The sequence below is a fragment of the Pimephales promelas genome, chromosome 13 (assembly GCF_988280905.1).
Source record: "Pimephales promelas chromosome 13, fPimPro1.hap1.1, whole genome shotgun sequence".
Taxonomy (NCBI): domain Eukaryota; kingdom Metazoa; phylum Chordata; class Actinopteri; order Cypriniformes; family Leuciscidae; genus Pimephales; species Pimephales promelas.
This window is the reverse complement of record NC_142781.1, coordinates 21,937,037-21,956,900: the sequence shown is the minus strand read 5'-3', so window position 1 is coordinate 21,956,900 and position 19,864 is coordinate 21,937,037. Positions and strand designations below refer to the sequence as shown.

At 37.9% G+C, this 19,864-nt stretch overlaps 1 protein-coding gene across 2 annotated transcripts in view; it reads right to left on the bottom strand.

The window, feature by feature from the left end:
* The window catches only part of kif26aa (kinesin family member 26Aa), a 74,292-nt gene that overhangs the window by 17,213 nt on the left and 37,215 nt on the right, over positions 1–19,864 (bottom strand). Inside the window, exons 1-3 of one of the 2 annotated variants that reach the window (XM_039693429.2) lie at positions 8,558–9,381; positions 4,537–4,726; positions 63–254 (exon numbers count right to left, since the gene is read on the bottom strand). In XM_039693429.2, the coding sequence (XP_039549363.2) occupies positions 63–254; positions 4,537–4,726; positions 8,558–8,574 (399 nt within the window). In that variant the 5' untranslated portion in view covers positions 8,575–9,381. Of the gene's footprint in view, positions 1–62; positions 255–4,536; positions 4,727–8,557; positions 9,382–19,864 lie in introns of those variants that run through there. The other variant, XM_039693428.2, reaches the window with a different exon arrangement.

Here is a 19,864-nt window from a genome sequence, read left to right as displayed (position 1 = left end):
AAATGCTCGCTTATATAACTCTGATTGCCAAAAATGTATGCATTTATTCCCCCTAACTGTACCTGTGAAGCATCTTGAGTGAAGACGGCATCAAAGGTAAACATCTTTGGGGCGGTGGAAGAGGTGGAGCGTGTGCAGGTAGGTGGCTCACAAAAGGTCAGCTGTTTCTTATGGCCATCTACCTTGAGAAAGGACATGGATTCTGAGGTGTCTCGTGATCCTTTGGCAGGGCATATCCGCACCATTACTTTCACCTGCAAAGCACACAATTATATAGTTAAATAATTACATATTTTTAATTTGCGGCTATACGGCTATAATTGCAACATCCTACCCGCTAATTCTCGCAATTATTGAGTGGTTTGTTGCAAGAACTCGAGCCAACTTGGAAAGCATGTAATCAGCAGAAGATGAATGTTGAGATTCCCAAAGCCCTTCTGTTCCCATAATTGAACATCCTGCTGTAAAGTGTTGCTGGATTCACAAAACAGACCTGCCATGTTCTGACCACACACTTCAAATCAAGATGAAACTTAGATACTTTAAAAGCATTCAGAAGTCCTGGAACATGGCACAAAGAACTTGGATAACGACAGACATTTACAAGTGTCCTTCAAAATCACGACTCTCTCATATCTCCCATATCATCCCATATCATATCAGGTTCTCATATCTACAGCAATGTGGTAAAGCTATGGTTATTTTCATGTTGGGCAGTGTTAATTTCCATACTGTTCCCTTTCAAAGGAACTCGCGTTGCGTCGAGATTGATTCTGTGGGAACGCTCTGATGGGTTGCTCTGATGACGCTCTGATGACCGCGATGCCCTGTGTCACCTTGCCATACCTCTGGCGTGCCTGTAATCGACTTGCTTCAACCTATTAGAAGTTGACCATGTTTGGTCTGGGTGCCCTTTATAGCTTCCTGCCATGACATCACTCGCCTATACACCATTGGACTTGACAAGTGTGTCATGACACAATCATGCAGAGCATTCCCACAGCGTCAATCTCCACGCAATGTCTCGTTCTTTCTTCAGGGAACTAAAGTTCCAGAAGGTAGGGTTACTGAAACTTGCATGCAACATCTAAAATTATACAGTCTTAAATACAAGCAAATGAACAATATCAAAATGAAACAACACATTCCACATGGCGGAGGCAGAGCAGTTTATTATTCACCTTCAGTGAAGCAATAATATACTTGACTGTTAGTGTTTAACGCCTTATGTTATAGCTCTGCCACTAGGGACACTTTTAGAGACATCAACAAACAGCACCAGAAGTTTAGAGTCCTCCACTAAGATAAAGTATTCAATTGGGAGACAATATGGATCTCTGTTTCCTGATCACACTATGTTCCCTACTCATAGTGACACATTTGGCATTAATAAAGACAGTTAAAGACTCAGCTTTCCCTTCCAAGAAATATATAAAAGATCAAAAAGTCATTTCCCTAGACAAGATAAAACAAGACCAAATTAAAATATAAAACACGTTCACAACTATAAAATACTTTTACAACTTGATAAGATGTGTTAGTCTAGATCCATAATTTTTATTTAGCCAGTATGAGAATCCAGGTTCATTTTCAACATTAAAATAAAAACTAAAATAAATAAACAAAAAATTAAATAAGTAATGTAATTGCAACCGAACCTGACAGCAAGTGATCACCATGTGTTTAAAAAGAATAATGAATTCTTTGATAATAAATTCCTTTAGGGTTTAAATTGCAAGTTTCAAGCAACTCGTTTTCAATGACATGACAATTCAAAAACTAGAAAATAGATATAAAAATAGAAGAAAAAAAATTGAAAAAAGGAAAAAAAAAAAAAAAAAATCAAACAATTCCCTTGAGTGCAAAAGCACCAGTGATTTGTCATTCAGTCATTTCCACACAGATTAACTTCCATTAGCGCTGCATTCCCACAATCACCTGTTCCTACCTGCGATCTAAGCACTTTGACATTTCCTTCCTCCAAAAATAAAGAAAATGAGAGTGTTCATACCAATTTCCTTCAAAAGTGCCTCAAAATCAGCAGGCAACACACTTCAACTCAGTGGGACTTATTAGCAATCGCTTCACTTTCTTTTTCTTGATAAACCTCATTAAAAACTTCCAGCTGCCTGCCTTTGGTGTGACTTTATAAAACTTTAAATTGCCTATTGAGCACATTTTCTAATGCTGTGTATGCGCAATGCAACAACACGATCAGGTGCACAATTAAGGGAAGGAAAATTATTTATTTACACAGTCTTCCAACTGCAATGGACATATGATGATGTAATAAACTTCTCTTGAGATTTTGAGAAACAAGTCAGGTGACCTCACTGTTCTTAATGAGCGAATCGCCTCCCTGCAGACATGACGCCATAATAAATCTGCACCACCTGCTGGTGTTTATGAGTCAGCAGTCTATGCTAAGAACCCACATTATCTTCTTACTTTCCCACAGAAAAGTTATCTTCAACCAGACTCTAATGGGTCTCATCTCTTTGAATTTATTTAGAGTGCATCACCTGTGCTGGAGGAGGGTCATACATGGGTCAGTGCAATCTTCCTTGTCTTTTAGACCTCCAGGGGGTGTTAAGGAAAGGAATGAGTTTGTTACCCAGAATAGCAGCAACATGTTGAGATGCTCATGATGCTCTAGACTAGAGTCCCATGGGAGAATATAAATGGAACTGTCAGATACATACAGCAGCATGTTTCAGAGAAGACAGTCAAAAGACACAACCTCAGCTCATTATGGTTCGCAGGTTAAAATTAAGCAGATGCCCTTTATACAAAGTGACTCAAAGTACACTAATTGCAGTAACAGTTCCCCTAGAGCGACCTGAGATTAAGTGCTTTGCCTAATAGGTACCAGTGTGCTTTAGCATTACAATGAACATAGTAACTGTCCAGACACTGAGAATTCTGGTGTTTTTATAGGCAAAACAAATGATCAACTCAAACCTGTATTGTCCGTGAGACTACATGAGGAAGATATAGGTGTTCACAATATATCGGCACCATAACGCTCACTGGCATTGGCCTATTAGAAATGTTTACCATTTAATTGAGATTGGTTGATATTTAATACTGTTTTTACATTTCGATTACGTTTGGTGTCATCTAACACTCACTTAAAGTTAAATTTTAGTTTAAAAACACTGATAAATGTAATCTTAAGCAAATCTCAATAATAAAATGAATTTTCATACTGTACATTCAATTATGGGTATATACGTTGGGATGTCTAAAATTCACATGTAGGATTTCAAACAGCACATTTTACTTTTAAGTGTTTTATCGGTCCCACTTTATATTAAGTGGCTTTAAGTACTATGTACTTACATTGAACAATAAGTACAAGGTATTATTTTGTTCCTGTTGTATTGTAAAACACTTTTGCTGCTTTTGAGGTGTGATACGGGTAAGGTTACTGACAGGTGTGGTGGGTAGGTTAAGGTGTGAGGGGAGGGTCAACTGTGTAATTACAAATGTAATTACATAAATTAATTATAGCTGTAATTAAATGCTGGAATTTTAAAATATAAGTACAATGTAAAAACATGTATGTACACAATAAGTCCATTGTATCAAATTATTAATTTCAATGTAAGTACATAGTACTAAAAGCCACTTAATATAAAGTGGGACCGTTTTATCTTTTATAAATTCAGACAAAATTGAATAGAATTTGATTATCTGCTATTTATTGGCTTTCAGCCATAATAATGATCGGCTTAACGTATCAGACATCATTTGAATATTGTGCATCCCTAAGGAAGATTAGATTTATTAGTTTAATCTACTTCACTGTAATGCTCACAAACAGATGAGTTTTAATACTAAACTTCAGCATTAAAACTAAACAATCAGCATGGGGCAGCAGGGATGTCAGTTTGCTAGTTCTACTCCTGCTATCTTAAAAAGACTTATTTTCCATTGCCTTACAAGGCTCATAATCCTTGTGTTCAAATATTCCAAGAATGAGAAATTCAGAAATGGCCACTGGACTATCACAAACATTTCTAAACTCAGACTGTCCCACACTAATAAACAGCCCTATTCTGAGAGAGAAATATGTCTTTTATCCAAATGCCTCCTGATGTAATTTTATGACACTTCTGTTTTCATACATTGCTTTTCCCACTCCCACGGCCTCTCAGACACTTGCAGCGAAGAATGCTGTCTGGCATTCTGAAGGAGCTTCTTGGAATTCCAACAGCCTGGGAATCAGGACAACTGGGCCAACCCATGCTGTCACACACAGTCTGCTTTGATGGTAACCCGAGAACAAGCCAAATCGATAAACCCACTGAGAATTCTCGAGCAGAGGGCAGTCAGAGGTTTACACATGAAGTCATTTTAATAAAGAAGACAAATTGTTTCTGCAATTATGAAGTATAAGCTTTCGCGTTAACATAGCTTTACTTATTATTCACTTTGAGATTACAATAATTTAGACAAAATGTTTGGATCATTTCTTTATAAATAAAAAAGCCTCTGAAGAACTGGTATAGTTGAAGGATGACTTTACCGTACCTTTCCCATCCCAGGGCTGTCCTTAGCCTTTGACCCTGCCCTGAGGAGACATGGGGGTACAGGTGGGGGCGAGAGCTGCAGGGCAGAGCTGAAGCCATCAGTGTAGAAGAACGGCTCTTCTGGGTCAGGTGGGGAAGGAGGAAGCGGCTGAGGCTTCTTCCGTTTCGAGAGGTTCAGCTTCTGGGCAGCCCTAGGAAAGAGCAGCAAACAAAAAGTTTGTCCAGAAGGCTCTTTCTGCTTACTAATGCATTGCTATACAGCTCCATATCTGTCCTCCGAAGATTTGAGATGAACACATTTTGAATGAGTTCTCATGTCTATGACAAAACAGCAGCAAAGAACTGCACATTAAACAACATTTATACACAGATTTTTTTTTTTCACCAAAAATACAGTCAAAACAATAATACTGTGAAATATTATACCAATTTAAAACAGTTTTCTACTTTAATATAGTTTTAAATGTAATTTATTATTGAGCTGGCAAAGCTGAATTGTCCACAGTCACCGTTACTCCAGTCTTCAGTGTCAAACAAGAAACATTTATTATTATAAACGTCAAAAACAGTTGTGCTTAGTTTCTTTTATGAAAACACATTTTTTTTCAGGATTCTTGAATAACGGCCTTTATTTGAAATAAAAAAAATCTTTTGTAACAATGTAAGCATATTTACTGTTTTTTTTAACTCAATGTAATTCACTGCTTTGCTGAATAAGAGTATTGATTTTTTCAATAAATAAATAATTAACAAATCTTACTGACTCCAAATGAAATAAGCAAATGTAAAAAGGTATATAGACAGTGGGATGCAGAAAAACTTGATAGAAAGTATTAAAAGAAAAGCCGGTCCCACTTTATATTAGGTGGCATTAAGGGCTATGTACTTACAATGTACATATTGTGTGGATGTTGTAAACCCTTTTGCTGCTTTTGAGGTGTGATACTGGTAAGGTGTGGTGGTATGGGTGGGTTTAAGGGTGGGCTAAGGTGTAAGGGAAGGGTTAACAGTTTAATAACAAATGTAATTGCATACTTTAATAACAGCTGCAATTACATGCAGGCATTTTTAAAATAGTACAATGTAAAAACATATAGTATATGTACACAATAAGTATATTGTATCAAATTATTAATTTCAATGTAAGTACATAGTACTTAAAGACACTAAAAATAAAGTGTGACCAAAAAGACTAAAGCATTCCTAATCTAGCTACATACAAATGGGCATAAGATTGCTGACAACAGGTAGTTAAAAAAATAAAAATAAAAAAATAAAAAACTCATACAAGGTTCATAAAGACATATTGTCTTTGTTATTTCTAAAAATGCTACAGTAAATGTTTTATTTTAGGGTTAGGTTAGGCTAAATTATATAATTAACTATAGCCAAAAGTATGTGGGGACTCCTAACTTTAGCTTTGCAATTAAGTTCTTAATCTTAATGTTATACTTAGCAATGGCATTCATAAGAATTGTGTGCTTCTAACAGATTGTGGAGCACCACTTTTCCATATAGAAATGTTTTGAACACCTTTGAGATGTATTGGAACAGTGAGTCAGACTCCATCACCTAACAGCAGTTCCTGACCTCACTGTGTAAAAGTGTATCCATGTTCCAATAACTGTAATAGAAAGCCTTCCCCGAGGAGCAAAACTGTCCTATGAAGGACACGATATAGAAAATTAAGTGTTCAACAAGCACATATTGGTGTGGTGTTAGGCTGTCCAAGTGCTTTTGGTCATAATGTACATGTATGATAATTGTAAAAAAAGATCACATTCATGTCTTTAAGCCTACCAGCATGAGGCTGAAGGGTTTGAGTAGAAAGGATTGAGCTCATTAAATGCCTCACTCTTCCTCACATCCTTTCTCTCTCTCTCTCTTCCTCCAGCTCCTTCAACACAGCCTCTTCAGGGGTGAAAAATCACAGAACACTGTGTAATTACAGTCTCCATGAAGGACACAAGAGGAGCCCCCCACAGGATATGTGTATGTGCTATGCATTATAAGATGTGAGAGGATCTGTGTGCAAACACACACAAATTACAGAAAGAAATTATCACAGAGCATCATCACCTCTGTTTAATTAGGGAATAAAGCACTATTAAGTTAGCATTTTTGGGTAAACGGAAAAAACCATGACAGCCGTAAAACTTTGCACATACAGTATATACTCCTGTGACCCAGGAATAGACTTTTGTCCACTGTAGTGGACATTATATTTTACAATATTTAAACAGTTTTAAGTCTGGATGCCATGTAAAGAGCACTTTCAGGGCTTTTCAGAGATATCAAATGTTTAGAGGTTTCAATATGACAACAACTTTCTGCTTGGTCTTTAAAAATGACTGACATTAATTTAGAGATCAAATTTAGCATTCTTATGGAAATATGATATATTTTAATTATAATTTAAATCTGACTAATTTTCAAATTGTTTGTCCTAACCTAAAATGTGATTGGTGAATTATAAAAAAACTCATTGTTTTTTGCCTACACATGCCATTTTATGTCTTTTTAAGTCTTGATGTCCATGACAGTGGACATAACATAACATATAAATAAAATGTAATTTTTCAAAAAAAAGTTGTTTTTTTCCCCCTCCATTTGTTTATTATGCTCTAAACAATGTAATGACATAAAAAAATTAAAATGATTAAAAATCTAGAAATGAACATATATATATATATATATATATATATATATATATATATATATATATGAAGAGTTCAGATGCAAAAGCCTCTAAATGCCATTTGAAATTTTCTTCTTTAATGATGATTTTTATGAAACTTGTATATTTAAGTTCAGTAATTTCACTTAAATAACAATTAATAGGTAATTATCATTGCCATTTAAGTGAAATTACTGAAATTAAATATACAAGTTTGATAAAAATCATCATTAAAGAAGAAAATTTCAAATGGCATTTAGAGGCTTTTGCATCTGAACTCTTCATATATATACACACAGTATATATATTATAACAACAATAACTACAAATCATAATATTAATAAATAAATAAATATTTTCTCATTAAAGCTAATTTTTATTCTCATTTGGCACTTATCGAGTGTTAATTTTGGACCCTCGGTGTGAATGAGGCTAAGAGACTAGAGTGAAAAAGGAGAGCTTATAAAAGGGGCATAAGAGGTTGGAGAAAAACACTTGAGTGAGAGGAGGCGGGTTTTATTAATATTAAACCCATATGGAGACAAAGCCTCTTTTTTGCCTCCTCCTCTACACACCTCATCTACACACACACACAGTGCCTCCTCTAACATAAAGAGGAGACCCACGCCCACATGTAGGGCAAAGAGCCGCATTCACAGCGTCTGGCTGCACCACAAATGCTTTACAAGCTCCTTATGAAGCATAACACAGTCACACACATAAAAGATTGAGATATCAGTCAGAAGCGAACAGAGGTGAGTGACCAGAGTGAGAGAAAAGTAGCATGGTAGAGTGAGCTCCGATACGCTAGGCTGGGCTTTATCCAGATGCACCCACCTGTTAAATCTCCCTTTTCTGCCCAGCAGTGAGCAATCTCCCTCTGGATTTGCTATCGGTGCCAGTTTTACTGCAGGTGAGGTTTTAGAGTTGCAACAGAGCAAACCAATGCACTGTGGTTACTAAAGCACTTTTACAACCTTAATGATACATACTTAGGTTTTGAATAATGAAGCAACACATTAGAGGGGCTCTGTCATAATTTACTCACCCTCCTGTCATTCCAAACCTATGTGATTTTCTTTCTAATATAAATATATACATATATGTATAAAGTACTTTGGAAAATATCTCAGTGTTCACTGGGGTTTAGTGTTATTTTGGTATAGAGAAAAGCAATTGAAGCATTCTCAAATCTATGTTCTTTTGTGTTTTTCAGAAGAAAGAATTTTTCATACAGGTTTAAAAAGACAGAAACCCTGGGAATCAAACCCACATCCTTGGGCCAGATGAACTGAACAACATATGTAACAGTAAACGAACAACTCAAAAGAGTCATTATACTTACAGTTCTCTCCAATCCATTATCTCAGTTCAGAGGTCATACCAGCACAGCAGTGAGAAAAGCAGCTTTTTAACTTGTTCATTCCAGATCCTGGTAAGAGCACTCCACGACTCCCGGCACATGTGAGAGCAAGGCGGGGCGGGTGCGGAAGGCGTGCTGGAGACGGGGGACTAGAGGTGTCTGCTGGAGGACGGGGCAATAGGATTACTGTCACTGTCATCAGGGGTCCATTTCATGCAATATCTCAGACGAGGAAGTGGGTACAGGTGCGACGAGATGAGAGTGGCAAGTAGCAGATGTCAGAAACGCTCATAATGACCCCCAAAACTTTTCTGCAGATCAGACAGGTAGGTAGCGCTCCTGCAGTGAAGCATTTTGCGCCACACACTATTTCCACAGAGCAATTTCAAAGCACAGAGTTTCCGTCACCAATGGTCGACTTCTCAAAGTTTAGCTCTCCCGTTCACCCGTCGGAAACGGATGTGTTCGTAACCTAAAGCCGATCAACTTTTCATTTTTCTTTTCCAATTCCCTCCAAGGTAGCCCTCACTTCACATCTGCATCAAGGCTGGGCGGGGGCACATCATTCCTCTCTGCTGCGCTCCTTTCCTCCACTCTTTTGGGTTCCTCTCTGCCACTAGCCCATTGACAGAACTCCCAGGGAAGACAGTGGAAAAGGCAAATCAGATTCCTGCTTCTGCTGTTGCTGGGAAACCCTGGCAGAAGTCCAACGGTCCTCTTCGTCTACTCTCCGCGTCTCTCCCTCAATCTGGTGAGTCGCTCTCACCTTCTCCCTCTCGCTTTGCTGCACTCGCTCTCTCCCTCTCCTCTCCTCTCCTCAGCCCAGCCCCCTTTCCATTCCCCTCCCCGACACCGTGTCAGTACACAGCTGCTGTGCAAAGCGCCACTGATAGGCAGCATGCTCCACACACACTTGTCTGCGCACACACACACACACACACTCTCTCTTTCAATCACACAAACACTCTTCGCTGACGTGCAAAGCATGCACTTTCACACACACTGGCATGAATACTTCATGAGTGCAGAGGAGCCCCCTTTCCTCATTCTGCTGGACTTCAAAGAGACTGAGTTAGTGTGTGTGAAACAGAAACAAGGAAATGGTATAATAAGTGTCTTCCTGCTCTAACACGTGTCAATCCGTTTCCTATTATTTACAAAACAAAAAGAAACCAAAGAGCTTAGCTACTTCTAAATCCATTTTTGCCAACATTGGACCCCATTGACTTTCATTGTATGGAAAAACAAGATCTTCTTTTGTGTCCCACCGAAGAAATAAAATCATATAGATTTGGAATGAAATGAGGGTGACTGAATTGTTGTTTTTTTGGTGAACTGTTTTTTTTAGGAAGGTGATTAGCAGAATACAAACAAGGGCTGGTTAGATGGATGGATGGTAGGACTGATGGATAAATCAATGGCGCAAGATAAAACAAACAGGTGTGCCGCAAGATGTTAATGAGGACATTAGCCCGCAAGCAAAGCTACAGACCTCCACTGGTTCACTAATAGTCAGAAAACAATGCTGTTAACTATTAACTATGCAGGTCCAGCCTTTAGGTGCTTGGGGAAAATAAGAGTGCCAATTAACATGTAATATTTATGTGTGTGTCTGTGTTTGGGATGATGAATTGGTGAATGAGGTGGACTGAAAGAAGAGAGATGTTCTGTTCCAGCAGAAAAGTATGACATATGGCCTCGCAGAACTTAGTCTGATAGCTTCGTCCAGTAGTAGATTCACCTGCTCTGAGTCGCCATTCCCTCAACAATGTGTAATATGGCCATTGGTCAAGCTGACAATGCAATAATAACTCTGTGTTTGTAGGCGGGTGAGAGTTTGTAAAAAAAAAAAAAAAAAAAGTATTGATTGAGTATTGAAAGTATTGTTTTTGAGTTTTTGAGTGTCTTATCTTTTAACAAGCAAAAAAGATATGACAAAATGTTTAAATGTCAACTGTAGCCCATTTTATTGACATAACTTGATTTATATGATGCACGTAAAGAAGAATTTTCAAAAGGCAAAAACACTGATTTGGTGCTCAAGAATAATTTTTATCAGTGTTGAAAACAGTTGTGCTGCTTAACATTTTTTGTAGAAACTATGAAAGTCAAAAGAACAGCATTTTTTAAAATAGAATTATTTTGTACCATATACTTGTATACTTTTTATACTTGTATTCAGGAATTACTGCCACTTTTGATCACTTCTGCTGAATAAAAGTGTTCATTTCTTTCTTAACTGACTCCTAACTATTGAACAGTAGAGTACACGCATTAAAATACTAAAAAAGGTCAATTTTGAGTGGCTTCTAACCCACTGGAGTCTAGTCAATGTCCGTCAAGCAAAAGACAACTTTGCAACCTGCTCATTAGCTGAGACAGCCTTTAAGTTACTTAAGGACAATTTGTCACCAACCTCTATAATCCCTTTACAGCCTGTCTTGAAGCTCATTATGTGACTAGACATATAACACATCTCATTTATCCCACTACATTCCTCTCCTTTATTCTCTTCGCTTCGGTCTCCTTGGATCAGTCAACTGATCAAGACAATCCTAAGCAAACCATGCCAACAGATCAATCTAAAACTCTGACCACTGAAAAATCAGAGGTGTAAAGCACCTCTCAAAGGTTTCTGTAAAGCAGTCGGAGGTTTGTGCAGCTGAAAAACCTTTCTGGTTAGCGCTCACCATAGCAATTTACAGCGTGCTTTCAAAGTTCCTCGGAGACCCTCCACCGTCCCTAGCTCCACCTGTATATATCTGCTATGTGTAATTTTATATATGCTCTTTGTGCAAGCAGTATGTCTTACATGCTCACCGCAGCATATTGGTGTATGTATTGGTAGTAGCAAGTCCCTGTATTTACTCTGACGCAGCAGCAATAATATACAATAAAACCAATAATAAACAGCATGAATTGTCATGATGGATATATGTATAACAAATTCCCACACTGAATCGATAAAAGGCAAGTAGACGTTGGAAAAAAGTTTCAAATGACTTTGAGAATTTGGGCAGTCACTATATACATGGACTGAAAATCTGTTGTTAAACTGAAGATTACTGCTGAAGACCTCCAGCAAAGATGACCCGAGCTCAACAAATTAAAACAGAACAATTTAAAGTGTCCCAGATAATAAGTTATCTTTGTCTAGTTGCACTTTCGTGGACTAGGTTGTATTTATTAGTTCCCGTTTTCCTTTGTTTGGTCTCACCGCCACTTATGAGTTGCCATGGAGATTCATTGAATTATCACAGGTGTTTGTATTTAAGTTGCATTTAAGTTGCAGTCTGTGGAATATTAAAGCCTTTTGACTCTGATCTTCATCTTCCTGTGATTCATACAACCCTGGTATGACATATAGACATTTAATCCCTGTCTGATTATTTATTAAATACTTTTTTATACAAAGTGACCTGACATTCTGGCAGATAATTATTTTATGTTATAGCCATTAACAAAATATGTTATTTATATAACTAAAAAATAACAATAAAATAAAATTAAGCATTTTAAATGCTAAAAGGTACACATAAGTAATAATAAAATTACAAAAAAGGTAATCCCAAGATCCCAAGACACCGCTGCGGTGACTGACAGCAGCACATTCTCCTCAAAACATTGGATTCATCCGAGCTGTGCCGTGCAGAGGCACAATCCACGTAAAGTTGATAATTCCGCGAATAACTGCAATTGCAGATTTCGAACAGAGATGGCGACAAAGAGGAAAAACTACTGAGTGCAGCTTTAACCAATGTTAATGAGAACTTTCTACATGACATTCAACAAAAAAAGATAAACTTAAAGTATTTTTATTTATGTTTTTAAATTAAATTACATTTACATTTAGCTGACGCTTTTATCCAAAGCGCCTTACAATTGCTATATAAGTCAGAGGTCACACGCCTCTGAAGCAACTAGGGGTTAAATGTCTTGGTCAGGGACACATTGGGGTCTCACAGTGGATTCGAACCAAGGCATGTGTCTTATCCACTGCACCATCACCAACCCTAAATAAAAAATAAAAAAAAAAACTGAATATCCAACATGGTGTCTCTAACTCTTTGTGTCCTACAATGTTCAATATGTTGGTGGCATTGGAAATTAACATAAGACTCCACGGTGTTTGGTATTCCCTCACAATGCATTTGTGAACAAGGCTAATCCGCTATGCTGTTTCTTTCCTTTAAATCTCAGCGAATATACTTAATCTCTTAAATTATGAAAACAAAAGTCCTCCCCAGTCATGGCATGCAGGTTCTCTTTCATTTCAACTATATTCCATTGGTTGGAATCAGCACGAAGCCACTGATTCATATATGAAACACCATTGAGAGGCTTCCATGCCTATGGCTAGAAAAATATCCGCTTAAAGGGCACTGGGGCTCAATAATTGCTGTGAAATCTAAATGGTGTACCCAAAACACCACGACATCACTCAACACCTTTTACTTCTTCCCGGCACCTGTGTTACCTGCTGAGTCTCCATGTTCTCACTCATTTAGCTCTTTGTCTTAATGTTGAATGGCAGCTGCTTTGAGCTCTTGTCATTATCGACTTCTGCTTCATGAATTGTGCGCTGCGACCTTGTCCTGAGGTACACGAGAACCTTTGTCATGTAGTGCCAGGGGGCATTACCTCCACAAATTATGGGGCAGCTCTTTAACACAATGCTCGCACATCTGGGTTTGTTGGCGACTATTAGCACATACTTATTTTGATTCAGCCTGGCAGAACCTATTCTGATTCTGATTACTGGCAGAGGATGAATGCAACACTAGAAACCGATTCCAATCAAACATTTCACATTTAATATTGTGGCCAACAACAGGTTGAGCTGTTGGAGACATCAGGAGCTACCGGGGCTCAGCTGCTTCAAGGACATGGCAGCTCTACTGATCGAAACCCCGAATCCCCCCTGTTTCCCCCTTAGACATAATATGGAGAAGGGGGAGTTCAGTCTGTGGGGTGGAGGCACAACCCCCTTTCATTTTCAAAGGAATACTGCCCGACTGGAAAACATCAAATAGTCCAGCTCAGAGACTCAAGGATCGGCACTGTCAATATCTGCCTGCAATGTGTCCTTTATTGTTTTTCCTCCCCTTTTTTCCTAGCCTTTTGAATGACAATTAATAGCAGTATGCATGAAAAAACCTTCTGAAAAAGAAGGTTAAAATGCAAAGAAGAGGTGGTTAAAAATGAAAAGCAGGTAATCTCTAGTGATCTTATTAGCAGTCATCTATGATGGCACGGTGTGTGAAATGAGAGAGGCAGGATTAAGGGGATGCCTAAAAATCATTAGAGGGCATAAAAAGTGGGGAGAATTACACGAGAGCATGAAAAAAAAATAGGCTCATTTAAATATAATTTTGAGACGTGAAAAATAAAACAGTGAGCCCTAAATAAGGTCAGACTGTTGTTTATTTTAAAGGGATTACCAAAAGAAAATTGTCCATTTTATGAAAGTTACAATTATATTGTGTGAACAAAAACACTCTTTTATCTTCATTTATATTCCTCAGAAGAAAGAAAGTCTTACAGGTTTCGAACATTAGGGAGAGTAAATTTTGTCAGAATTTCTTCTCTTTTTGTGAACCACACCTTTAACAACAAATCGTGTCTCCAGACTAAACTGACACATATTGAGCACTGCTATTTTCAGGCAACAAGTACTTCTTAACATATTTATTTAAGATCTAATTATATTTCTTCAGAATGTGTTTTCCTTTATACACAGACTGTGAAATTGACTGTTTTGTCCCCCTCGACAAAATAGTGAATTACTCAACATCACTGTTTATGTTTGTCTTTCTTCGATCGGCCAATGCTTCATTTACACGCGGCTGATGAGCTGATGCTGCGCCTCTGTCAACCACAAACGCTTTCTTTCCTCAGTTTTTTGCACTCTTCTCTTTAACTTTTAGCAGTCCATAGAACTCAAAAGGTACTTTCCCGATGCGACCGATTAGTACAGACCAAAACTCAGCAGAAATAATCAGCCAAAATTGCGAGTCCATTCAGTTCAGTGGTATTGTTTTTGTTCATGGCCGACTTCCGGATTGATGACGCGTCATGAAAACCCTCTATAGAATCAATTCTTAATGCACATGTGAACAGCATCAGCATTTATCACAGGTTCGCATTTAAAGTCTGTTTAGAGAGAATGGTGTCGTCTTAGCAGCCCCTAATTTCATAACAAATTATCATTTTGATGGAAGTGAATCAATCAAAACTAACTTTAACTGGAAAATAACATTATTCAAGACCCACTATAAAACCAAACCAATCTCTGTTACATTAAATTGTATGTTTATCCAGCCCGTTCTCATTCTTTAACGTCATATAGAACGCTATATGCAAAAACGGCGCTATACTACGCACATGGAACCCTTTATCGTTAATATAACACGCGAACCCAAGACGTTATAAATCCTTTAGCGTGAATATGACACGCACACCCTACCCCACACCTAAACTTAGCCCTCACAGCGCGTGTTATTAACGATAACGGGTGCCATGTGCGTATTATAGTGCCGTTTTGTCATATAGCGTTCGATATGACGTTAAAGGATGAGAATGCGTTGGTTTATCTCTGTAAAGCTGCTTTGAAACAATCTACATTGTTAAAAGCGCTATATAAATGAGGATGACTTGACATGAAGAGTTCCATGATTTTAAACATTTTTCAAAAGTACTGTTGATTTCTGGTGTCAAAATGTTTTGATGAGCAAAAGTTAAAGAGAGTGTACCCTTAAATAAAACAAAACCGGTAATAGTTCATAGCATTATCTTTGATTCTTGAAATACTTTTCTCTCCAATACGGTTTTGCCCTTTAATAGCTGACCTGGAGAAACAGCTTTGCTGCATTTCTCTCACTTTCACAGTCTGTGTTGAGATGTTTCCACTGTTGCTTCATCTATGTCTCTCTCAGCTGTTTCCTGAGTGTCACTGTTCCACACACTTGCAGACTGATGTTTAATTACCACATTCCTATACATACAAGTATACACTCACACACATCTGTCTGAGTATAGCGCTGACAGGCAGTGTTAGTGCTCAAAGCACCTGAGAATATTCTCTCTGTAAATAGCATTTTAAACAGACTTCATGTCATGAGCTACTTACTGTGCTGGAACGAGGGATGAGGAAGGAGTGAGGAAGCGAGAAAACATGGCTGGAGGAACCAGGATGACAGGGAGTGATTGTAGAGAGAATTGAGCGAATGAGAAACAAAAATAGAGTGATGGGGAGAGAGAGAGAAAGAATGCCAGGTTTTTCTCATCAGACTTTTACAATTACTTATTCAGCTCCATCTCTTTGCAAACAAACTGGGTCATGGGCTGAAACTTTGGCACAGAATAAAACACAATCAGCCAGACCGGTGACATGGCTGTATGCCAAACAACAACAAAACACACTCAACCTGAGGAACAAAAGCCACCACATGACTTGCAATGCACACTGAAGCCCCTTTCACACAGCGCGTTGATCCCGGGAAATTGCCGGTAAATTGCTAGAACGCCTTCTGTGTGAACGCAGACACGACGCGGGATCGATACCGGCATCAATGCCAGGTTGGGGACCTGGTAATCAGTCCCGGAACGCGTGCTGTGTGAACAAAATCCAGGACCAATGGCATAAGGGGTGTGTCATAGTAATGACGCTCGTGCCATAGCGCGACTCTGTTGCTCTAAGAAGAAAGTTTGTGTTCGTCATCAACAAAGAAAGGACGAACAAATGTCTGTAAACTGGAACGAAGCAGAGACCAGGAGCTCCTCACTATCCACTCTGATGCTGAGATCCTTCACCAGCTTTGTGGAACGGTATGCGCGTGTACGCGTTTGACACGTACGTTACACGTCTCATCCTGACGTCATGTGTCTTTTCGGGATCTTTACGGGTTGTGTGTGAATGCACTCACAGATCCTGGGAAATCACTGGCAGTGTGAATGAACCCAAACCAAACAATCCCGAAACAAATGCCGGGTCACATTATCCGTGTATTTTCCGAAATCTCTGTGTGAAAGGGGCTTGATACTCTATACAAAACATCCTCATCAGTAACATATTGAGAGACAAGAATGAGGTGTTTAGATAGACACCTCATTCACATAGTCGTGTCAAATCTCCCAGCAAACAGTCCGAGCGGAGTTTCTGTTCTGGTGGACAGCATTGAAAAACTATAAATGCTAATAATAAAATACAACTAACCACATAATCAAGCATCATTAGGGTAGTAAATAAAATAGGCTTATCAACTTTTAAAATGAGCGAGACAACTCTTCCTATTTGCTAATAAATGTCAAAAGGCCACAATGTTACGACTGCTTATTCATTTGTCACGGAAGAAGCTGGCCAAATTAACCAAAACTACGCATGAAAAGAATGAAAGAAAAAAAGAGAGATTTGTTATATTTTTGGTTGGAAAGTTCATAGAAAAGTAATATAAATAAACATTAAGGTTTAAAAAGTGCTTAGTCCACATTATAAACAAAATAAATAGGCCTAACAATCAATATGTAAAATAAAAATACTCTTATATGTAACTTGATGCAGACATGTTAGTTAGAACTGAAAATCTTTTTTTATTTTACGACCCTTTTTTTAGTAAAATGACAGCTGACTAACCAGCAAGCACTGTGCATTTTTGTACACCATGTAACTCCTTTTATTGATGAAAAACGTTGGAGAACTGATGAAAACATATCCAGTAACATTTTATTTTGATGGTGCCTTGTGAACATTCTGTTGACTACAAGTAACTTTGCAACTATGGCAGCTTACTCTCATTAGAGTATTACTAGACTGCCTTCTAAATAACTACTAACTTTTTATTTTGATAGTCCCCCAACAGACATTTTACTGACTATAACTTTGTACAAACCAAACTCACTCTACAAACCAATACTCTACTACAATCTAATGAGAGTTAGTAAACATGTAGGCGCAACTTTACTTCCCATTCAGATAGTCACTTTCGACGTTACATCGATACTGACGTATTGGGTCCGCCTGGGAGCCAAATACGTCAGCATTGACACAACGTCTCCGTTCCCTTCTTTTTTTAAAAGGTTCTTAAAAGTTCAATTGGCTCAAAATGAGAATGAGAAGTCTGGAGGCTAGTAGTAAACAATATCAGTTCATACTACAGACACTTTGTATTTATACTGCAATGTCGCAGTAGGTCTTGTTACACTGGATTTTGTGTTGAAGCTCCAATGCACCATCACAAAAAAAAAAAAAAAAATTACAAACAAGCTTTTGCTTTTAGGAAGTTTTGTTGGCTATAACTTTTCCTAACCAGAATAAGCCAAAACATTAGTGCATGCGTATCACACAGAGAGGTAATTGTCAAACCTAAAAGCTTTTGTTGAAAGCAGGTTATAGAACTTTTTAAAAGCAGAAATGCATGTTCAGCCACATCAGTTACATGATACATTCCCAACCCCAGCATTCATTACGAGCACTTTCATTCAACGCAAACAGGTGCTGTCTCTGTTGTTCCCTGACGATTATGCATTTCAACACAGCAGTCTGCAGGACAATAATGCGAAGCATGACTTCAGCAGATAATACACACTCAGCGTGCCGATGAAAGCCCATGGAAAAGCACATGAGAGAGCCCCTCAGTCACAAAGCAACATCAAAGCCGGGGTGCGACAGTCCCCATCTAGAAGCCACTCTGCTTTTATCTGTAAATCTTTCAAGGCGAGATTACAGCTGGCCTTCAGTCGTAAAAACCCACTTGTTCCTGGTACTTGCTTTCTGCAAACCTCTGCACAATTCAGCATCATGCATGATGTGGAGTATATCACACACAATAAATGACACATATATGTTTGCTTTAAAACAGATCTGTTTTACCCAGTCGTGATCCTTTAAGGGCTGCTGATTGCAAGAGATAACTGTAAAAATCCCTCCATCACAAAAGCTGAGTGTTAACCTCTTCACTTAAGGTTACGCTGTGCTATATCAGAAAAACAAAAAAAAAAAACTTATACCTGAAACCTCTAAGGCAAATCTGTGAGTGAGAGTGTGTGTCTATATCTGTTCTTACACCCCCTCTGGCATGTTTACTCGACTGACACTTTTAAACAGATGAGAGGAAGGGATTCTGTCACAAAAATCCTCCTTGATCTTTTATCTGTAAGGGAAACAACTGGGGTTAAAGGTCAACAGAGCTGCAGTATGCAGTTTGCTGCAGAAAACCTTGATTCGGACAGACACGAGGCTTGGATGGCCCAATAAGAGTGCATTATGAATATGGTATGCTCTATATGAGTAATTCTCAAAAATGATGACTTTCCGACTAAATTAATAAATATCTTTTAAAAATGGGGGGGGAAAGACCATTTCAATGGTCTTTTCTTACTCTGAAATGTGATCTTCAAAGTATAATTCCCTTTTGTTTTCTACAGTTTTACATTCATACCAATGAAAAGAAATCAATGACATGAAATTGATGGACAAACATTATTTTAGTTTATGCATAAGACTAATTGCAGAGGCAAACTAACAGAAGGATGGAAAGATGGATAATTTAGGGAAATGTGTGTTACCATATTTTGAGAATAACCCATTTAAAAGGAGTACCGTCATGCAAACTGATCTGTGCTGATCCCGTCACATCATTCCTCCCCAAAATGACAACTCAGAATTTTTTTTTTCCCGCAAGCAGACATTTCCATATCTATGTCATTTTTAGCTTCAACTCCTTAGCATCTATGACACAGTTGCCACATTTACAGTGTGTATGTATATATATATATATATATATATATATATATATATATATATATATATATACAGTATATGTGAATGATAATATAGATGACATTTTTTATATCATCTATGATCCCATTCTGTTGTAGGCCTAAGTACAAACAATTGGTAAGCTATTAATTAGAAAAAGGAACTATATAAATATTCTGATTCAGTTTTACCAAAACATGCCTTTAATAAAGAAAAAGCAACAGGGGTTCCTAAATGATATGTTTCTGATCATTTATTTCTCGTAATTATTTACAAGCCTTTTCTGCCTCTCTTCCTTTCATAACTGTGTGCAACCATGGCAACTTGCTTTTAAAGACGCTGTGCAAGGTGTGAGCTCCAGGTGGAAGTCAAGGCCAGGGAGAGGACACGATTTCTACGCCTGACATTTGAGCTGCTCTGACTCGTATAATTGAGGAAAGCATGAAAAACATTTTGCCATGAATATGCATATTTTGCCACAGGCATTCTAAGCAATATTCAAAATGTCTATTTGTCAGTCGTTCCTCATTTAC